We start from the raw sequence: 20419 nt of genomic DNA on the forward strand, positions 1-20419 counted from the left end.
TTCCCCTAAGAAAGCTGCAAAATCCACCTCCCCACCCAGTCCCTCTGCAGATCAGCTCGTTGCTTCCCCCCTAGAGGGCGCCACATCCCATGAGTTTCCATCACTTTATTTGCAAAAATAGAAAACTCAGCAATATGCGACACAGCGGGGTGGAGGGGAGATGTAAACAGGGGAGGGGACAGCACCCTGACCCCCCCAGAGAAAAAGGGGAGCCAGTGGAAATCTTATTTGGCAGCTAAATACAAACTGGGGATTGGAGGAAGAAGGGAGGGGTCACAGGGGCCCTGGGCTCCCCCTCCCAAGACCCCTGGAGGAAGGGGTCAATTCCAGGGTGTAAACAAAAGCTAATAAATAAATAGAGGCTTCCTCTGGGTCAGGGTGGGATCAGCTAAGCAGTGCCCACCCCCCCCTCCCTGGGCCAAGCTGCTCTGGGGGTCACGGGGGAAGGCACCAGGGGGAGAGGGATCCCCTGGCCCCTCTGTAGTGTAGGAGGGTTCCTGCCCCATGGCTGAGATGGGGGGCAGGGGGAGCCCAAGGCACATGACAGGACTGGGGGAGGGGCTTGTAACTGAGGGCATAAGGTAAACTCTGGGCCCAAGCAAAGAGGTGCAGAATGGACCTGCCTCTGTCCCTTTCACCCTCTGGCCCCCCAGAGAAATGCAGGGCCCGACCTGCCCCACCCTGACCTGGCACGAGGACGGGGGCACAGCGGGCAGCGTGCACCCAGCAGGTGCCTTATGCAGCATTAGGCACCAAGGACTGGGGCAAGAGGGTGGGCTCAGCCCTCCCCCTACGCCCCCCCCCCGCTTTGGTCTCTAGTGTTCCTATTTGCTCCCAGAGGCCTAAGCACCCGGCAGAGGAAGGGGCTGTGGAATGGCAGGGTCTTCCTCCTGCCCTGGGGAGCCTGGGACCCTGGTGTCTGAGGGGCAGTGCTGAGATTTTAGAGTCCAAACTCAGGCTCACCCCTCTGCCCTCTCTCCTGGAGGGAACAGGGCAGGCTCCCAAGACTGGAGAGGGAGCCGGTTAGAGCAGGAAGGGGATGAACACGGAGGCACCCCTGGAAACTTTGGCAAAAACAAGGAGCTCAGTGGAAGGGGTGGGGAGAGGGCAGAGCAGGTCCTCCCTCAGTCACTGGCGGTGTCTGGGAGATGGTCAGTCTGCTGCCTGGAGCCCCCAACCCCTGAGACAGGGGAAGTCAGGGGCCCTGGTCAGGGTGGGGGCTGCAGCCCCCTCTGCCCTGGCCCCCAGGAACCTCATCCTCGCTGGAGGCCTTGGGGTGGGGGCCAGGCTGCGAGGAGTCGTCCTCAAACATTTCGGGGTTCTCCAGCATCTCTCGGATCAGGGGAGGCATCGGGCCCGGAATCTCCATCTTCAGGGTAATGGCCCTTTCCGCTCCTGCAATGGAGGGACAAGGAGGTTCGGGGGGGCTGAGGTACAGCCCCTAAGGCTGACACCTTAACCTTGCTGGACTGCCCTCTAACTCCCCTCTGGGGGCTCCCAGCACAGGCCTGCCACCTCTGTCACCCTCTCCCTATTCTAGGGTTCCCGGGGACTGCTCCTCTGCCTGGAGCCTCTGCCTGTCTTCTCTGCCAAGCCTGTTGCCCATCTGTCCCATCCTTTCAGGCTGTCTCCTCAAAAATCACGTGGTGCCCAATTCCAGCCCCACTCCCTGGACCCTGGACCCCCGCCCCCAATGTCCATAGCTTGCCAGTTGTTCCTAGGGCTGTTCTTTTTTTTTTTTTTTTTAGGGCTGTTCTTAATAACATTTATAATTAGAACTAATATTTATCAAACACCATCTGCCAGGCATCCTCCTAAACCAGTGTTGTCCACTAGAACTTTCTGTGATGAAGGAAACACCTCCTCTGTCCAGCGCAGGAGTACCTGGCTACACAGTGTTACTGAGCGCTGGAAACGTGGCTACTGCAACGGAGGAACTGAATTTGTAACTCAGTGCAGTTCTAAGCCCATTGTGTGTTAACTCGTTTCATCCTCACAAAACTTAGGAGGTAGCTGTAAGTCTAGCCCAGTTTACAAGCAGAAAAACAATAAAAGAAAAGCACTTGCCCAAGTGTCCCCACTAGCACGTGGCTGAGCTAGGATGCTGGCGTAGGCTGCCTGGCTCTCACCCACTCTGTTCTTGTCTCTGCCTGACCCAGGAGACCAGCAGCTCCGGGAAGAGAGAGGGGAGGCTCGCTCCCGACTAACCCTTGGTGCTGATGCCCCGGAGGTCAGTGATCTTCATGAGCATCCTCGGGAACATGTAGGGCTGGCTGGGCCGTCGCCGCCGGGCATAGAGCCTCAGGGCTTCCAGCAGCGGCTCCTGAAGCTTATCCACTTTCTCAGGCTCCTCCAGGTCCATGCGGTCTGGGGGGACAAGCACAGGGGAGTGAGAAAGGAAGAGATGGGGAAGACAGTGACAAGTGGCCCTGCCCTATGGCCCTCCAGGCCCCAAACTTTGACCATGAGCCCCACCCAGGACATCTCCCCTGTTCCAATCCCTTCCCCGCCTCTGGCAAGAGGTTTTCTCTGGTAAATCACTCCTGCCCAGACCTCTATGTCAGCACTGGTATCGGGGGTCTCCTCAGCTCCCCCTGGCTCTTCCCCTCTTCTTGTCCTTTGTTGCAGGCTGCCGGGGAGTCTGTACTGGAGCTGAGGAGTCTGTGGATGGGACCAAGGTCTCCCTCCAGGTGGGAGATCAATCGGGTGTAGGGTGTGGTGGGAAAGCAGTCCGAGCAAACGCCAGGGGGCGCCCCCGCACCTCCGCAGATGAGGCAGATGGCACTGAGCAGCCCTGTCTCTGTATCATCCATCTCCAGTGGCAGGAGCTGCCCAGCAAAGGCAAAGACGAGGTCTGTGAGGGGCCCGAAGCCAGCATTGTGCATCTGGGTCCGGTTCAGGGTCAGCCCGTCAGAGAAGGTCATGGTGTCCTGCTCGGGGGTGTACCTTGTGCAGATCCGCAGCATCTGGAGGTAGGCAGGGGGCAGGGTTAGTGCTGTCTCTGGGAAGGAGCGCTATGGGGGTGGGGAAAAGAGGGAATGAGGTGCAGGTGGAAAGTGAGGAGGTTAGGTCCTGAAGGAGGGCCACGTGAAGCTGGCAGGGGGAGCGATGCAGAGAGATGGAGGGTCTGAAGTTGGGGGAGGGAAGAGAAGTCAGAAGGAGGCAGGGCACCCAGAAGTCTAGGGTCAGATCTCAGAGGCAGAGATTAAGACAAAAAGAGCTTGGGTTTCGAGGAGATCTGGGGAGTCCCAGATTGGAGGGGGGAAGAGAGATAATGAAATCTCTGTGTGGACCAGCTCCTTGGTCTCATATGAGGGTCAGGCTGTGGCAGAAGACAGGCCACGGGTCTTAACTTACTAGGATGTCCAGGCAGGCAGCCTTGAGCAGGGTGATCTGGTCAGCAATGCTGAGCCCTGTAAAGCCGGGCAGCCGTTTGGCAAACTCCACAATCTTGATGATGCACTTGGTGGCTAGCTCGCTGAACTTATCCCACAGCCCCAGATCCAGCTGCACCCGGTGGTCTGCACTGGAGTTCTGCAGGAAGGTCCGGTTAGAACACAAACGAAGGCCTAACCTGGGCGCTGTCTTCTTTCTGCCAACACCCCAGGCTCTCCCTTCTGCATTCGGATGCCCTCCTTGTTTGTTAGCACCGGACCATGGCCTCCAACACAACCCCTACCCGTTCTCCAAAGTCAATGGTCCCCTGCCCTCACTGGGGCCCTGCCCACTCCTCACCGTGGTGTATTTGCCCAGCTGGCAGAGCGAGGGGAAGGTCTCCTGATGGGCTTTGCTGACCTTGGTGATGAGCTCTTCTAACTGGGGGCTCAGCTCATAGCTGTCAAGTGACCCTTCTTCCTTCACCTCTTTCTTCTTCTTGTTCCGATCATTCCGCACAGCTGGGGGGTGGAGGCGCAAGGAGAGGATCAAGACCCTCAGAACCTCCCTCTGGGTATCCCCTCTTACCCTAACTTAATGTGCTCCGGAGCATCCCTTCCCTGGGACCCTGGGCGGGGCCTCAGTTTCCCTGTCTCCTACACTAGCTCCCATTCCCAGGCTGGCTCTCCCCAGCCCCACCCAGGGCCTGCAGGCCCTGCTCCCTCCCCAGGCCCTTTGGCTCCATCCTGCCCTTCCTGTCACCCTGCAGGAGCTGGGGAGGGGGGGCAGGATATGCAGGCAGCAGGATATCCACTTATAGCCTTGGCAGCACAATGGTGCAGGGGAGGGGGGGCACCCCAGATCCACCTCAGGCTCAGTCCTGGGAGCAGGGGAGGGGACTGGCAAGCCCCCCTAACTTCCCTATGAAACAGGGAATGTGCACCCGTAACCCCCATTCACTCATTCAGAGGAAGGGTTAAGCTCTGAGAAGGGAGAATGGGAAGGGGTGGGGTCTCCTGGGTGAATGGAGCTAATCAAATAGGACTGGCCAGGGAGGAGGCACAGCACTCCAGGGCGGCTGGAGGCTGGACTTGCAGAGGTCAGGAAAGTGGGGGTGGCCAGTGGGAAGAAGGTGGCAACCACAGGCTAGGACAGGAGCACTCCTGCCCAGGCAGGCCTAAGGGCCTACCTTCCTTGGACATGCCGACTTCAAAGCACTTCTGTAGCCGGCAGTACTGGCAACGATTCCGGGTCACCTTGTTGATGATACAGTTTTTGTCGCGGTGACATGTGTACACCATGTTTTTCTGGATGCTGCGGCGGAAGAAGCCCTGGAGTTGGGGGTAAGGGAGGAGGGTCAGTGAAGCAGGATGTTGGGAGTACCAGCCTCTCACAGGCCTTGCAGGCCTGAGCCAATCTATTAACCAGCTCTGTGCAAAGCAGCCAGTCCCTCCCACCTCAGAGGGATACCCACCCACACACAGTGAGTCTCTGATCTCACGCAGGTAACTGGATGCCCAGTGCGCCCGCCTCCAGCACGTACACACCTTGCAGCCTTCACAAGAGCTGACCCCGTAGTGGTAGCCAGAGGACTTGTCATTGCACACGAAGCACGGCTTGTAGACCCGGGGAGGTGGAGGGGGTGAGGGCGAGCTGGGCACCATCTCCTCTGAGCTAGTGCTCTGCGTCTCCACCGCTGTGGGGAAGCAGTGATGTGAGGGTCAGGGAGGAAGGACCCCTCAGATCTCTAGGCATCCTCGTCAGATACACACTGCCCCCCCCCATTCCCACCCCTTCCTCTGGCTCAGCGGTGACAACACCATCGCCACCACAGTGATTTAAAGTCCCAACAACCCATATGCAGCCCCACAGTAAACACGTCCAGAAACCCCTAAACAACCACTACGACCTCCCGGTCTGGCCCTCTCCCCCTACAATAATGCCCTACGGGACACTGCTCAATTCTCCAAATTCTAGGTCGAGGACATCCCAGAAATTAAATTCTCTGGGCCTCAGTTTCCCCAGCTACAAAGTAGGTGTGTTATGGCCCGTGGCTCTTAACTCTCTAGTCACTCCCTCTCACATCGGGTCCCTGCTGGGTAGTCTCCCTCCTACCCTTCTCCTCCTCACGAGGCCATAGATCTGGGCGTGAGGAGGCCAATTCCAGACCACCTGTGGCTAGCACCTGGCTAAATGGCCAGGAGGTTCAGGAGGCAGAACAGAACCTCGTTTTCTCTCAAGCAGTACAGGGTAGACAATCCTTGAGCTTCTCCCCCTCATATCACCCCCCAAACAATCGCCAGTGTCCTTTTCCCCAGAAACCACGGAGACGGTGGAGGAAATGGGACACAGGTATTGGGAAGGTAGGTTAGGGCATATGCAACAGCCTTATTTTACACCCAAAGAAACTGAGGCCAAGAGAGAGAAGCGACCAGCCCAGTGCCACACTGCCAGTTATGGTGGAGCCAAGGCTCTCAGGTCTTCTAACTAGATCTACGTGACCTGGCCAGGAGTTAGAGAAGTTGGGAAAGGAAGACAGGTATTTGCTCAGATTCTCAGGTCTAGAAGCTGCTGGGGGTGTAGCAAAGCAGAGAAGTCAGGCGACAGTGGGTAAACAGGGCTGATGGGGGAGGGGAGCCATCTCTGGACCCTCCTTGAGCCGCGTCTTCACTCCTAAACTTCCCCTGCAAATACCCAAACACAGCTCAACAGAGACCTCCGCCCGTGCCACGCACAGTGTGGGAGGGAGGACGCCCTCTGTTTGGGAGGCTGCTGAGTAAACCTCTTTTGGGTGTGTGGCTGATCTTCAGAGGCTTGAAAAAAATCTATAAATTATTCAACCTGTAGGACCAGTTGCCCAAACCTGGAGGGCCTAAGTTAATGCAAGAAAACCCTAAGACCCTCCCTAAGGAGTGTCCCTTGCTTGCACCCACCTCATGAACACCTTCTTCCTTCTAACCTGCTGTAGCCCACCTGGTCAGAAGTCCACCCAGGCCACCAGAAGGACAGAAGGAAGGCCCGGACGCAGGGGTTCCAGGCTAGCTCCACCCTCCCCACCCCCCGGCACACACAGACACTCAATTAGCATAAGAATCCAGCTGGAGTGAGATTCCCCAATGAAAAAGGAGAGAGGAGGGGAGGAAAGGAGGGTGCCTGGAGTCTATTCAGGACCTGGTGGGAAATCCGGGGTCGGGGCCGGGGGGAGGCGGTTGGTGCTGAGAGATGGGGGGCGGGCTGGAATGCCTTTCAGGATGGTCCCGGTGTCCTCTGAGGGCACATGTGCTGCCCACAGGCCAGTGCGTGGGGTGGTGCTCACTCGGCGCTGACGCCCTCCCTGCCCGCAGAGCGCTGCCTCATTTCCTCTCTTGCAAAAGGGCCTGGGTGTGGTCAGACTGGCATGGGCCACTGCCAGCCAATTATTATGAGACTGGGGGTGGCAGGGAGACAGGCCCAGGGGCAGCTTTTCTCATATGCGTGGTACTGTCACCCCTTCTCGGAACCCCTCTGGCACACTCCCGTCCCTGAACCCTAAAGCGCAGCCCAGTAGCTCTGGTCAGTCTGGGAGCAAAGGGCACAGGAAGGCTAATCGTTGTCACTCCACTGAGATTCCCTTCTCAGCCCTGGGCAGAAACCCCAGCACCAGGGGGATGCTGCTCCTGGCTAAGCAGGGGCCCCTGCAGGGGAGGAGCGGGGTGGCTCTGGGGTTTTCTCCTTTTAAAGCCCAAATTGCTGAAATTGAGGAAATTCCTGGCCAGGCTGTGCGGAGCTTCAAACAAACTCTTTATAACCGGCTGTAAACACTCCCAGCTGCGAGGCCCAGGGCCGAGAAGCCTGGACTCACAGTCTGACACACACCTCCTTGGAGACACTCTCACACATCAACAACACACTGGGCATAAAAGCAGGCATTTTACCAATGGGCTCCTATACCCCAACGGGACCCTGGCACAAAAGAACACCCAGGCAGGCGGGCACAGAGGCACACTCACTCCAGCCACACCGTGGAGCTGGATGCACAAGTCATAAGGAGGACACACAACACCCCGCGCTCGCTTCACAGTTGCAAGCGAGAAGCTCTGCCCCCAAACACCCACGGCCTGCCAACACAGCACCGGGACACCGACGCTGCCAAATACAAACACACCAAAGGACCTCTTTCCTTCCCTGGATTAGACACACAGGTCTAAACTACTTTCTCTCTGAAAGTGTGTGGAGCAGGCCTGAGACCCACCAAGACCCTAGAGACCAAAATTGTTGGTCCAAACTGAAATGCAAAAACATACTGCCAGCCAAGTCCCACAGGCTTCCCTGGGCCTGGAAAAGATGGGGTTCCTGCCCAGCCCCCACAAAAACCCTTCCTGGGAGATTCTCTCCATCTCAGCACCCCTCCCAACATACCCCACGTCCCCATTCTATTGGGCCATGAGAGAAGGTTAAGAATTCACAAGGATTTGGTGCAAGGCAATAGTTCACACTTTCCCCGCCCTTTAAATGCTACGCTTTTCATTCTTGCCCCACCCCACCTCACGGTACTGTTTGCCACCTCCCTCTTCCAGTCTCCCAGTTGTTAAATCTGAGCAGCTCTGCCCTGCAACCAAAAGACCAAAAAAAAAAAAAAAGCTGATCTCGTAAACAGCGCTGCCGAGTGCCAAGGAGCGAGGCGCGTTGGCGGGGACTCAGTGACCCCGCACGCGCACTCCCAGGGCGCCCGCCGCCCGCCCCTTCCCAGCGTGCCCCCCAGCCCCGCGTCGCCGGGCTCCGAGAGCCGTCCCAGGCCCGGGGAAATTCGGGGGTGTTCCAGGCTCCCCTCCCCACCCTCCCCACCCCAGCCAGGCACTTCAGCCCGGGCTTCAAAGCCGCCTCTCATCTGGACTTCATTTTTACTGCCTCTCAATCCCCGGCTTTTTATTACCGCTCTGGAAAGGGGTTCCAGGGCCCCAGGCCTGGCATCTCCCATTTCACAGAAAAGGGAAGGTGGATATTTGGGGACCCAGGAGTCCCGCTCCCCCCGCCGCTGCCACCTCCAGGCCACTCCTCACCGTAAGCCCAACTTTTATTGAAACTTTTCGCTTCCTACTGAAGTTGTGGGCTCGAGCCATAGGAAAAAGTGCACACAACCCTATACACATTTCCTAAAATTTCTTTTCTCAATGGGGGAGGGGGACGCCAGAACCCAGCCTGGCCCCGCTTGCGTGCACAACCCCTTACACCCCGCACGCAGCACACACAGAGGGTGCACGCTCGAACACAGCACTTTCCAAAACCGCCCCCGCAGCCACGCAGGGCACACGCCCTCCCGGCCTCAAGTCACAAACATCCCCACACGGGGCCATGCGGACCTGCCAACGCTGGCGGAGGGCGACGCTGCTTGGAGAGACCCTTACGCCCACACCCGCACCGCCTAAGCGAGGCGTTGCACACTCCAGGGATGCACACGCTCTGCAAATAATATTTTTACACTCGCGACTTCCCACATGGACTTTACGAACTCCACTCACGGTCCTGGGTGCCATAACCCTCCCGGGCCACGGACCTGCCGGCACAAACTACCAACGCACCTCGGCCTCTCCCTATCCCCGGGAACTCTGGAGGGTCACCACCAACAGGTCCTAGCTATACACCCACCATAAAAAACACACACACACTCCAAACACTACTGCACACACCCAAAGGAGTCGCTGAGGCCCCCACGTTTAAAGGGCCAGTACCTCTTTCCTACACACCCGGCCCTCACATGGAAAGGGTCAGAATCTCCGCTTGCAACCCAGGTCCACCTTTTACACACGGAACGAGAGAGCCGCTGCCTGTCCCGCACCCCGCACCCCACCCCCAATGTAGGGCTCGAGTACCTACATTGCAGACTGGCGGGTTGCGGCCAGGCAAAAGACTCGAGTCCGGCGAAACAGGAGCTGCCGGTGGCTCTGCGCAGCAAGCCGGCCCCGGGTCCGGCTGCCCCGTACAGCCGTCGCGGACCCGGGGCAAACGTTTCCATGCAGTCGTACATCGCGACCCGGCTTGGAGGGAAGCTGGGTGCTAGAAACACCGAGGACCCGCAGCCGATTCCCCCTCCTCCCCCGGCGGCGCCCCGCTCCTGGAGGGGGGGAGGGGGAGGGCTAGCATAGGGCGCCGGGCTGCATAGGGGGTAAGGGGTGGGCGGGGAAGAAGGGGATCCCCAGCAGGGGAAAGGGACTGGGCGGGGCGCAGAGCCGGGGCTGCCGCTCCAGCCGCGGTCCGCCTCACTCTGGGCGCCTCGGCGGCTAGCACTGGGGAGACGTTTTGTAAAAGCGAAGCCCGGCGGGGTGGGGGGTGGGGCTTGGAGAGCTAAGGGGGCCGGGCACCAAGATGAGCAGAGCTGGGAGTGGAACACACGCACTCGCACCGTGGCGCGCTTGCTTGCTTAGACACACATCAGAGCATGCATTTATCTTGGCAGGCACCACGCATCTGCAAATAGGCAATAGTGCACATGCATGTCTGCACGCGCATAAAATTAGAGGTGTACACACGTTTTTGCAAACACACCTGGCTCGGGAGAACTCTTGCAAGGATTCTCTCTCCACAGCTCGGAGGCTTTGCAAGCTTTTGCACTTAGGCGCGTGCCAAGGTCGGGGATGGGGGAAAGAGTGGAGAAACCGAGCACACGCATTTCCTTTCGAGTTTCCCCTCCCCCCAGCGCTCCTTTTTTTACACAAGTCAGTACAGGCAGGGGTGTCAAGGAGGACTGGGGAGAGGAAACATGTAAGTTCCCTGCGCGCGGCACTTCTCCAGAGCCCAGGGACCTGCACTACCTCCACCCGCTCATTCCCAGGCCTGGCTCCTCCCTCTCCCTCCGCGCGCGCGCTGCAGGGCCGAACATTACATTCCTGCGGCTCGGCGCGCGCGGCCTGCTCCTTCCTTCCCGTCCTCCCACCCCCGGTCGGAGGGCCGGAGCGCGCTCCCGCCGTGAACTCTCCGGGAACCCCCCTCGGGGCGGGTGGCCGGGCGCGCTCACCTCCTCCTGACCCGGCCCCGCCCCACCCCGCCCAGGCCGTAGCCCGCGCCGCCGCGGAGCGCCCCCCCCCGCCCCTCCTGCGCAGCCGGAGTCTACCCTTCTTAGGCCGAGGAGTGCTCCCTCCGCCGCGGCCCGGGCCGCCTCCCTCCGAGTCCCCCAAGCCCCATCCTGCGGCTGACACTCCCGGAGCTCATCCAATGCCCCTTCCTCGAACCTGACTTCAGCACAAGACTCCCACCCCAAACTGCTCCCGCCGTGCCAGCTGCGCCTCGGACGACACTGCCTTCCTGAGTGCCAGCTCCCCTCCCTCCCCCAGAGTCGCTACCGTGCCAGTCGCCCCCAAGTGCCAAGTGCCTCTTCGGCAATAACTGCGCGTCTGGTCGGTAACTGTTCTCAGAGTCATTAAATACCCCCACCAGTGGCAAACTGCCCCTTCTCCCCTTCAGCGCCACACTTAGTGCCCTTCGGATCTCCGAGGGCCGCCCCACTCCTCCCTCGCGGGCCCCTTCCGGGCACTGAGTGCCCTCGACCGGCGGAGAAGGGGGTGGGGGGGGCGGGAGTTGGGCCACGTCAAGAGTTTGCCCTCTCCGAGCCGGGCCGAGTCGGGGACCCTGGCCCCGGGACAGCGCCAGCGGCGGCGACTCCCGGAAACCGCCCCCTTCCCCGCGCCCCGCCCGCCGCCCGGCCGCCCGGCGGGCCGGCCCAGCCGGCTCTGTCAGCGCCGCTCACAAGGGGAGTGCCGGGGGAGCGGGAGAGGCGCCCGGCCCGGCCCCTTCCCCCTCCCGGCGGCGGTGGCTGGGCCAGGGCGGGGCGCGCTTTTCTAAGAATCTGTTGTACCGGGTGGGGGGCGCACTGGGGTGCCGCAGGAGTGGGGCGCCAGTTTGGAAGAATAAAGAGCAGGAAGGGGTGCCAGAGTAGGCGAGGGAAGGGAAGGCAGGCGCGGAGGAGGGGCCGGGGTGGCTGCCGGGGACTGAAGGGGGCAGGGTTGGGAAGGAGGGCCTGGTTGGCGGATGGGGGGCCGCGGGGTGGCAGGGCCGACTCGGGGGACTCGTAGCAGGGATGAAGAGGGAATGCATTGCTCTTTCCAGTCCAGCCTGAGCTCCCTGTTCTTGCCCCCAACCCCAAATACCCCATTTCTGACTCCAGCCATCCCCCACAAAAAGAAAAAAGGGGTGACAGACTTCTGAATCAGAACCTGGCCAGTGGCAAAAAAAAGTCAATTAAGTGCAAAGTGGGGAGTACCCCCAAAACAAGGGGAGAAGAGAGCCCTGATTAGACAACTCTAGGCTGTCAGTCCCCCCCACCCTTCCCCCTCCGAAATCTGAAAGGTCCCAATTAAGTCAGGCCTGCCTGGTTGGTAATTAGAACCAGAAGTGGCCAGGCCACAGGGAGGGGGGTTGGGAGTGGGGCACAGGAGGAGTGGGGGGAGGGCTCCAGGAAGTCATGAGTTCTCAATAGCCCCCTTTTCTCTCCACCAGATGCACCCCACTCCTCATCACCCCATCTGTGTGTGCTTCCCAGGCATTGCAGGGAGAGGGGGACTTAGAAGGGACCAGGCGTTGGGGTGTCAGGCCCACCCTAACCTCCAACCCCAACCCCCATTCTAGACAGTCTTAGCCTTGAGGAGAAGGTAAGAGGATGGGGGAATCTAGTGCCCCCTCTTTTCCCCAAAGTCCCCCCAGCCCTTATTGCAGCAATTAGACCCATTAGCCTTCTAGCATTTCATGGGAACCAGATGTTCTCCACCAGCCTGGTGGGAGTATGAGGGGGGGCTGCTGCCTGACTCACCCCCTTCCCTGTGATCACCACCACCAAGGCGCACCCCTCCCAGCTACAGCCCCACAAAGTCATGGCCCCAGAGGCAAGGAGAAGTGTACCCCTCCCCCACTAATGAAGCCCTTCGCACTGAATCTGGTGTGGTCACCCCTCAGAGCCTCTACCACCCTGGCAAGGATGAATTTGGCCAACAAGAGGCTGTGCGGGGAGGAACAGCTAACCCCTTCATCCCTCCTTTCCTCCCCTCCTGCCACCTTCTGGAAGGGGCTTGAGGATAACGGGCTCTGAATTCCTCAAGCTAAATTCTCCTTTTCTTCCAGAACCTTCCCTCAAAAAACTGAAGTTGGGGCATTTCAAAGCCAAGGAGGCCCCACCCCAAGGGTAAGTCCTAACTTAGGAGTCCCACCTGAAGGGCAATAGGAGGGGTCTCTGGAGGAGGGGGCAGCAGTGGAGCGAAGGAATAGGGAGGTGTGAATGAGGGACGGGCCCCAAAGCAGGAGTGCTGGGCAGGATGGGGGCTGGGACCGGGGAGGGGGCCAGGAGAGGGGGGTGCAGCCTGGGCCCCAGCGGCGGCGGCTTGCCCAGCTCCCCCCGCCAGAGAGGTTTCCTGTTGCAATCAAAGCCCCGTTTGTGTCGGCCTGGAGCTGGAGCCCGAGCCTGAGCAGGAGAGACCAGGGAGGGGAGGGGAAGGAGGCAGTCGGCTGGGTTTTTTTCCTGGAGGAGGCCTCGCTGCCGCCTGCTCACCACCGGTACCGCCTGCTTAACAAGGCCCTTTGCCTCTCCCGGAGTCTGGGTTCTCTCTGTGTCTGCGCCTTTCAGCCTCTGTTATTTCCCTCTCATCTCGTTTAGGTCTCTGAGTCTCTCTTTTTCAGTTTAAGTGGAACTCTTTTTCTTCCTGTGCCAGCCTGCTCTCAGTTTCTCCATGTTACTTAGTATGGTGCCCAGAGACACTGTCACCAAGTTCAGAGGACAAGTAGAGCTAGGTCCTCAGGACACCAGCTATCTCCTCAAGAGGGGGAGGAGGGCAAGGCTTCCCTTCCCTCCCATCACACTCTGTTCCCTGCAGTCTCGATAAAACAAACATACAACTCACCAGTGTTCAAAAACATGGAGATACACGAGGACACAGATAGCAGGGTTTTATGCATATGTGTGAGCAAGCACACCCAAACCTGTGTGCGTGTGTGTACACACACACACACAGAGACACACACACACACCCCTCCGCTTTCGCACGCACACAGGCCTGTGCTGCCCCGGCGGCCGCAGGTGCTCCCCTTCCCACTACCCTCCTCCACCATGAGGTTCTGAGATGCCTGCCTTAACCACTCAGGCCCCTAGAGCACCCCAACAGATGGAGCAAGGCTGCCCTTCTCAACATGGATGTCTCCAAGGTGCTAGGGACCCAGCAGTAGGATTCAGGAGCCAGCCCCAGGGAGAAGTTCCAGACTCCTCAGGGACCACCCCCACTCCCTCCCACAGATCAGGGGAGAGAGGCTGAAGAGAGAGACCCAGACTCCAGGTGAGTGTGGCTTTGGCATCAGACTTAGGCCTCCAATCCCCCTCCATTAGATGTCCCAGCCAAAAAGGGACAGCAGGGCAGAGAAGTGAGAGAATACACTTTCCCCCTTCAGCCACTGTCCCACTGCGGGAGGTCTCCCAGACTCCAGGATCCCCTCCTCTCCCCACTGGTCCCTCTCATTCACCACTAGGTGATGCGTGCCCCACTCCCATGCAAGCTGTCTGGACCCAGGCCTTCCCCTCCTCCCCACTCCACTGCCCCCTCTCTGCCCAGGCCTGTCCCCCTGCTGCCAGCCGCACCCTCCCCAGCTACCTGCCCTGGTTCTGGCTCCTCCCTGGGATTTCTTCTTTCAGCCCCTCCTCCTGCAGGGCGACCTTTGGGGATACAGCCTAGTCTGACCGCTTCCCCTACCTTGACCTCACTTTGAACCCTGACCTTGGTCTCAGTGTGTCCAGGGCACAGGGGCACATGGAGAACTTCACTGGGGACGGGCTGCTGGCTCTCGGCATTCTCCCCGCCACCACTCTCTACTCTGCCTCCTCACTCATGCTCCCTTAGCTGCCTCAGGAACTCTGGAAAATCAAGTCCCAAGATACTGAGTTGTACTGCCCTCTGCAAGAAGTACATTCATGTGGGGAGGGTGGTTCACTCCCACCCCGCAGACCCTGGGACAGATTCTTGGGGTGCAAATGAGGTAGGGGAAGCCCAGCTGAGGTTTCCAGAAAGGGGGGCTTTGTGCTCTCTCGTTCACCTGCGTGCCATCCAAATAACCCCTGTTGGACTACAGACAGGCCACCGGCCGGCCTCACCAAACCCCAGACACACCGTCAGCAGCCCTATGAAATACTGCCTCGCTCTTCACACTGACTCTTTGTTGCAACCCTGGAATTCTGTATGTGAGCAGCGTCTCAGGGCCATGCTGTGCACACACAACTGCATATGGCCTCTCACACACGCACACACCTTCTCTAGATGAGCAAGCTCTTTCCAGCAGAGCTGCCAGCCAGGCCTAGTCACCCCTTCACACACACACACACACACACACACACACACACACACACACACACACACACACACACCTCTGAGTGCTCCTAAAGGCAGGCCCCTTCTCTCCACCTCTCTCTCTCTCTCTCTCTCAGCTTACGGAGCTATAAAGGATGTCTTTATCTTTTGGTCTTTTCCCTTCCCTCTCTCTTTCTCTCTCTCTGGAACTGCCCCTCTCTCTATCACCTCCCCTTCTATCCAGGTGGAGGCTTCTCTGTACCAGCTCCCACACTGAGGCCAGCATCCCAGCCTTCCAGCTCATGGGCACCCACGCCTGTAATGGCCTAGCGAGGAGGAACAGCTACCAAGTGGAAGGAGAGGGGATCCAGAGGGATGAAGAGAGGCCTAAGGCTTGCTGCTGTCCGCACTCAAAGGCTTCACCCAAAGAGGGCAGGCCTGAGGGACAAGTAGGGATCTGCACAGCATGTGGGTACCGTGCCAGACCTAGAGAGAGGGGAGGAGTCCACAACCCACATGGCTGGAGGAGAGGATGCTTCTGGAACACCCCCTGCACCTCCCCGGATTACTTATGGTACAAGAGGTACCTTCTTTGCGGCTGTTTCCACCCTCCCCAGAACCAAGAGGGAAGTTTCCTGACCCTACACATCTTTGGGCACCTGGCACTAGGTTCCATTCCTCTTTTTGCAGGCTCCCCCTAATTCAGAACAATTTTACCTCTTGATCACAGAGTTGGGGTATTGGCCTCCCAGACTCCTCCACTTCGCAGCCTGGCTCCCCACACCCCGCACTGCAGGCAGGCAGCAGCCTCAGACTTCACCAGACCCACCCTTGGCTGCCCATACAAAGGGGTTCTCCCTTCTAGTTGAGTCATTCAGGAGGCAACTGCAGAGCCCCAAATTTTAGGCGTGCTACTTTCCCATTCTAGTTGCACAGGAGGACTCTCATTTGCAAGCACGTCCATTGGCTCCACATCCAAACCCCCTCGTGGCTACCCCTGTCACCTCCTCCATTAGATCAAACCCCCAGCCCTGCCTGTCTTCCTAACTGGGACACCAATTTTCTCTCTCATCCACCCACGAAATGCTCTCCTGTTTCCACTTGCCCTCATCCCCCAAGATCCCTGAGACTCACACAGAGAGGCCATCTCCTTGGGGAGGTCAGGCTGGCCCAAGCCCCGGAAGCTAGGACTCAGCATCTCGAAAGGTGGAGACCCCCTGAGTGCCCCTGGGAAGGCGAAGGGGAAGCCAGCCCCTGGGTAGCCAGAGCCAGGCCCCAGGGCACCAGGCGTAAAGAGTCGCTCCTTGTTGGTGGCCATGGCGGCTGCAGTGTGGGAGGCTGAATCCCCTGGGGTCTGCAGTGGGCGGGGGACTTCTTCAGCCACAGCCCCCGCCCATGCCCACTGCCCTGGCCTGGGAGGCTCCGTGCCCGCCCTGCTTGGCCTGCTCACTGGGTCTCCAAGACTCCTAAGGAGAAAGAAAGGAAAAGGAGGGATGAGAGAATGATCACTCTGAGGTTCCAAGCCCCATGGCCCTCTCCCAGCTGGAGTCTTTTCCCTCCTTGCTGCCCTCTGCCACACAGTAGGGGAGGCAGGGCAGGTGCTGATGCAGGCTCAGAGAAACTCTCCTGGAAGGGTAAATTGAGTTTCCAAGGCGAATCATGGTCTTCAAACTCCTGGCAGAGAGGACTCCTAGGCTAAGAAATGACCATTACACACCACCATGGGCTGGACACTAGATTTAACCCTCACATCAATCCTGTGAAGTAGGAATTAAGATTCCCATTTCACAGATGAGGAAACTGAGGTTTAGGGACTAGTTTAAGGTCACATGGCTGTAAAGAGTAGAGCCAAGTCTCAAACTCTCTACCATCCTGGAGAAAGCAAACATATCTGTTTTAACATTTTTGTTAAAAAATGTTACACCTCTCTGGAACACAGACTCTGGAGCCAGACTACCTGAATTTGATCCCCACCACTTGCCAGCTGCAGGACCTTGGATGTATTAGTGTTACTTAATCTCTCTGGGCCTCAGTTCCCTCCTTGGTCAATTGGGAATCGTAATAAGCCTCAATTCATAAGGTTATTAGGAGGCTTAAATAAGTTACCATATGTAAAGTGTCTAGAATAATATAGGGCACATACTAAATGCTATATAAATGTCTCCGGTTCTTTCTCTTTGTACCTTCTCTTCCTCCATACCTCTCTTTTAATTTGCATTTCCTTTCTTTCCACCTTCCTCAACTCCCTCTCCCGGTTTCCCCTCCCAATTCTGTCTCTGTCTCCAATTATCCCTCCCTCCCTAACCTCTCCTCAAATCCACAGAGGTTAATGGAAGCCCCGCTGTGTCCCAGGTATGATGCTAAGAAGCTCCTCTCCCTGTCCTTAGTTTACTTTGCTTCTCCATCTCTTCTCTCTCTTTCCTGAGCCCTCTGCTTATAGGAAGCCCTCCCTACATCCTCCCCTCCCTCAAATGTAACCTGATCTCAGAGGTTTTTAACCTGAGCCCAAGGGAGGGGGAGGGGAAGGAGGGAAAGAGGAAGTGGGAATCCTAGGGCCAGGCAGGTGGTTCCTCTCCTGATGCTCTGACAAGGGAAAGGTAGGCTTTCCCAGGAGCCTCAGAACTACCCACCTGTCTAGGGAGTTAGGGGCTGGGGAAGGAGAGTCACCGCAGCCTGGAGGCCTCCTCTACCAGCCAGAACCATAATGGACTAGATGAAGAAGGACAGAGAAGGGCCGAGAGAGAGTGAAACACAGAGTCCTTGGGGTGGGCAGGCCCAGAAGTAGGTGATGGGTATTTTGCATCTCTTTCCATCAGTCTTTGCTTCTAAGATCAATATCGCTCCGTCTTTGTACCTCTGCTTTTTTTCTTCCTTCCTTTTCTATCTCTCATCTGCCTTGGCCTTCAAGCTCCTGAGGGTAAACTGTATGGAGGTTACAGGAACTCAGACCCCAAGCCACCACCCTTCACTGTCCCTCACTAGCCACTACCCAGATCCCCAGCACCCTGACTCTTCAGCCCAGTGTCTCCCCAAGCCCTAAAAGTCTGAGCTATGAGCCCCCAGGGTCCACCTCCTTTACCTTCCCCTATTCCCTGAAGTCCTTGTCCCAGGTTAAGCCCAGGTAGAGCCAGGAGTCCGGGCCCCTGAGGCCCCTGGGCCATAGCTCAACAGGCTGGGCCACATTCCAGGTGGATTAACCCCTCCAATGCTAAGGATGAGAAGCTACTAGAGGTCCCCCCACCGCATCTTCCCCAGACTGGCTTAGACCGAGAACCCGGCTCTGGGCTCCAGCACTCACTGTCTTTGCTTCTCACCTGCGGGTGGGAAACAGAGGCCTGGGGGTGGGGCAGGAGGACTTCGAGGGTCCCAGAGAGGGATGCTCAGGCTCCTGGTCCTTACGGAGGAATGAAGCTATGAGTGAGCCAAGCTCTCCCTGGCCTTCCTCTTATTTTGCCTCAGAGAAGGAACCTGAGAGTTGAGTGAAGAGAGAAAGGGGACAGAGATGCATCCCACTTTTTCTGCCTTGGCTGGGAAGGGAAGGGGAGGGTCCTAAGTCCTGGGTAGAGGAAGGGACCAAGGAATTGAAGACAGTGGTACACAGCGTAAAAGGAAATCCTAAACTAGGGACCCAGAGGTCTTGGTACTTTGGGGGACCTGAGGAAGGGAGAATGTACTTCTTTCCTCCCAAGATGCCACCTCAGACTGAGGGGGGCTGACCAGGGGAAAGGGGCCCTTGAGAAGTTGCTTCTCTTCGAGCTGAGGTGGAGTTGAGGGGAGGGCATGGATGACGGGGCTGCTGGACGGAGGCGGTGGGGGTGGGGGGCGTCTCTCTGCCGTCCTGCCCACCCCAGAGCCTGGAACAAAGCTGCCCTTGTCGGCTGCACTCCACCCGCTGCCCCCCTCCCCTCTGTATAAACACGACCACCTTTTTCCATGACCCCATCCCCAGCCTGGGCAGAGAACCCGGGCATCCTCTGCTCTAGCCTGGGCCCCCAGCCTGCTCCCCAGGAGGCAACAGTGGGCTGGGTTTCCCTGGCCTCGTGCCACCCTTGGGGGAGTCCAGACCCTTGAGTCTCCACCTCCCATTACCAGGTGCCTTCCCTCTACCTCACTGGCCCCAGGGAGGGGCAGTTCCCAGGAGGCAGGCAGGCAAGGCCGGTGGAATGTGTGTGGGCATCAGAGGGCATGGGTAGGGTGGGGCAGAGGGGGGAACTGGAGGTGCCAGTTGGGTGGCTTTCTGAGCCAGGGGGTGGGGGTGTGCCGGGACGGGGGTGTGTGCCCTGTGCTGCCTATTAGGCTCTAAGCCACGGCGTGTGTGTACATGTGTGTGTGAGTGTGTGTTTCCCTATTTGGGATACCCAAGCTCCAGGCACCCTTCACACACTGCCTCCTGCCCCCTTCCCTGTCCTCTATTTTCTCGCCTCCAGGATATGGGACACTGCCTGTGGTCCTCAACCCCCAGTCAGCATCTGAGGAGTGATGGTAAGGGGTAAGGGCAGAAGCCTCAGACCTGAGGACTCGGACGGTAGCTGCCCTGGATGTGGGCCCTGAAGGGGCACAGTCATCTCAGGTTCTTGCCCTACGGGCCCCTCCTCGGGCTCCCTTGCCCACCACCCCGCCTCACCCCCTGCCCAACCCTGCATACTCTTACTTTCTGGCCACCTGCAGAGATTCCCTCCTACAAACTGGGTCAGGTTGAGGGAACTGGGCTGTAAGTGCTAGAGACAGTGAGGCAGCAGCGTCAGTGAGGCTCCAGGACTGGAACTCCCAGGTCCCTGCCCCAGTCCCCCTGTTCTTCCTTAGTACCATTCGGGCTCCCCTCAAGAATACTCCAGAGGAGCCCCCGACCTTGGCTGGAGGGAGCCCGGACTCACACCCAAGGTTGCGGATATGAGAGGGAATCCTGCACTGCGGTTCAAGGCAACTTCACAGACCCCTATCCTATCCATTTGTCTCTCCAAACTGCTGGACCCAGACGGCCAGAATCACTTGCCTCTGGACCTTTTCCTCGCCCTTCTGTTGTCCAAGCTGTGCCATTCCACTAGGGAAGGATCAGCGTGGACCAAAAATCCTCCCCTCAGATTCCCCAGGGAAAGCCTCAGGGGAGGCGGATGGTGGACCTTTCCCGCAGGAGGGGACCGTATCTGCCCTCACACTCCAGGCACAAACATAGGATAGAAGGCCCCTGGCTGAAGACTCTTCCCTCAAAGCTCTCCCCGACTACTCACCGCAGTGAAGGGTGGATAAAGCCCAGCCCAGCCCAGCCCGTCTAAAATCTTCCCCATTCCGTTCCCACATCAGGGCTGACCCCCAAGTCGGGGCAGGAAGCCCCCCTCCACCCCTGCGGATAGCCGGACCAGTGCGGGGAGGAACTGAGCCGGCGTGGCTCCCGGCGCCCCCGCCCCCGGCCCACCTCGCCGGAGGACCCGGGCGTCCGCGGCGGCCGAGACTGCTTCCCCGCCTGACTCACCTGGAGGGGGAGGGAGGGGGAAGGGAGGCCGCCGAGCCCCGAGGTCCCGGCGTCGGGCGGTCGCGGGGATAGAGCGTCGCAGTGGCAGGGGCTCTCGGTGATGGGGGGCTCTGGGGGGGCACAGACTCTAGGCTGGGACGGTCCCGGGGCCTCTCGGAGCCCGCCCGCCCACGTGACCGCCCCAAAATATCCGACACATTTTCTCCCAAACCGCACACTGACTCTGCAGGCGGGGACACGGAAAATATTTTCTTTCTTTTTCTCCCTCCCCACCCCCCCACAT

General features: G+C 58.7%; 2 protein-coding genes across 4 annotated transcripts in view; one reads left to right on the top strand and one right to left on the bottom strand.

Annotated features, from left to right (window-relative positions):
* Nucleotides 1-90: 90 nt before the first annotated feature.
* On the bottom strand, nt 91-20375 carry RARG (retinoic acid receptor gamma). 3 transcript variants are annotated; one of them, XM_022572066.3, is made up of 9 exons: nt 20137-20375; nt 15801-16132; nt 4923-5071; nt 4565-4706; nt 3736-3896; nt 3358-3534; nt 2762-2966; nt 2209-2367; nt 91-1395 (listed from the first exon to the last, which is right to left on the bottom strand). In XM_022572066.3, the coding sequence occupies exons 2-9, from the start codon at nt 15982-15984 to the stop codon at nt 1196-1198; spliced, it is 1377 nt and encodes a 458-aa protein (XP_022427774.1). In that variant the 5' UTR covers nt 15985-16132; nt 20137-20375; the 3' UTR covers nt 91-1195. The 3 variants fall into 3 exon arrangements, with proteins under 3 accessions (XP_022427774.1, XP_089776892.1, XP_022427775.1); XM_089920766.1 differs by lacking the exons at nt 15801-16132; nt 20137-20375 and adding an exon at nt 9225-9549; XM_022572067.3 differs by lacking the exons at nt 15801-16132; nt 20137-20375 and adding an exon at nt 9229-9422.
* The window catches only part of LOC149748005 (uncharacterized), a 29547-nt gene continuing 11396 nt past the window's right edge, over nt 2269-20419 (top strand). The window contains exons 1-3 of the mRNA XM_089920768.1: nt 2269-2690; nt 12463-12523; nt 19094-19148. Coding sequence (XP_089776894.1) covers nt 2437-2690; nt 12463-12523; nt 19094-19148 — 370 coding nt within the window. The 5' untranslated portion in view covers nt 2269-2436. The remainder of the gene's footprint in view (nt 2691-12462; nt 12524-19093; nt 19149-20419) is intronic.

Source organism: Delphinapterus leucas, chromosome 11, assembly GCF_059928025.1.
Source record: "Delphinapterus leucas isolate spDelLeu-1000000601 "Yukka" chromosome 11, BTC_Dleu_Yukka2, whole genome shotgun sequence".
Lineage (NCBI taxonomy): Eukaryota > Metazoa > Chordata > Mammalia > Artiodactyla > Monodontidae > Delphinapterus > Delphinapterus leucas.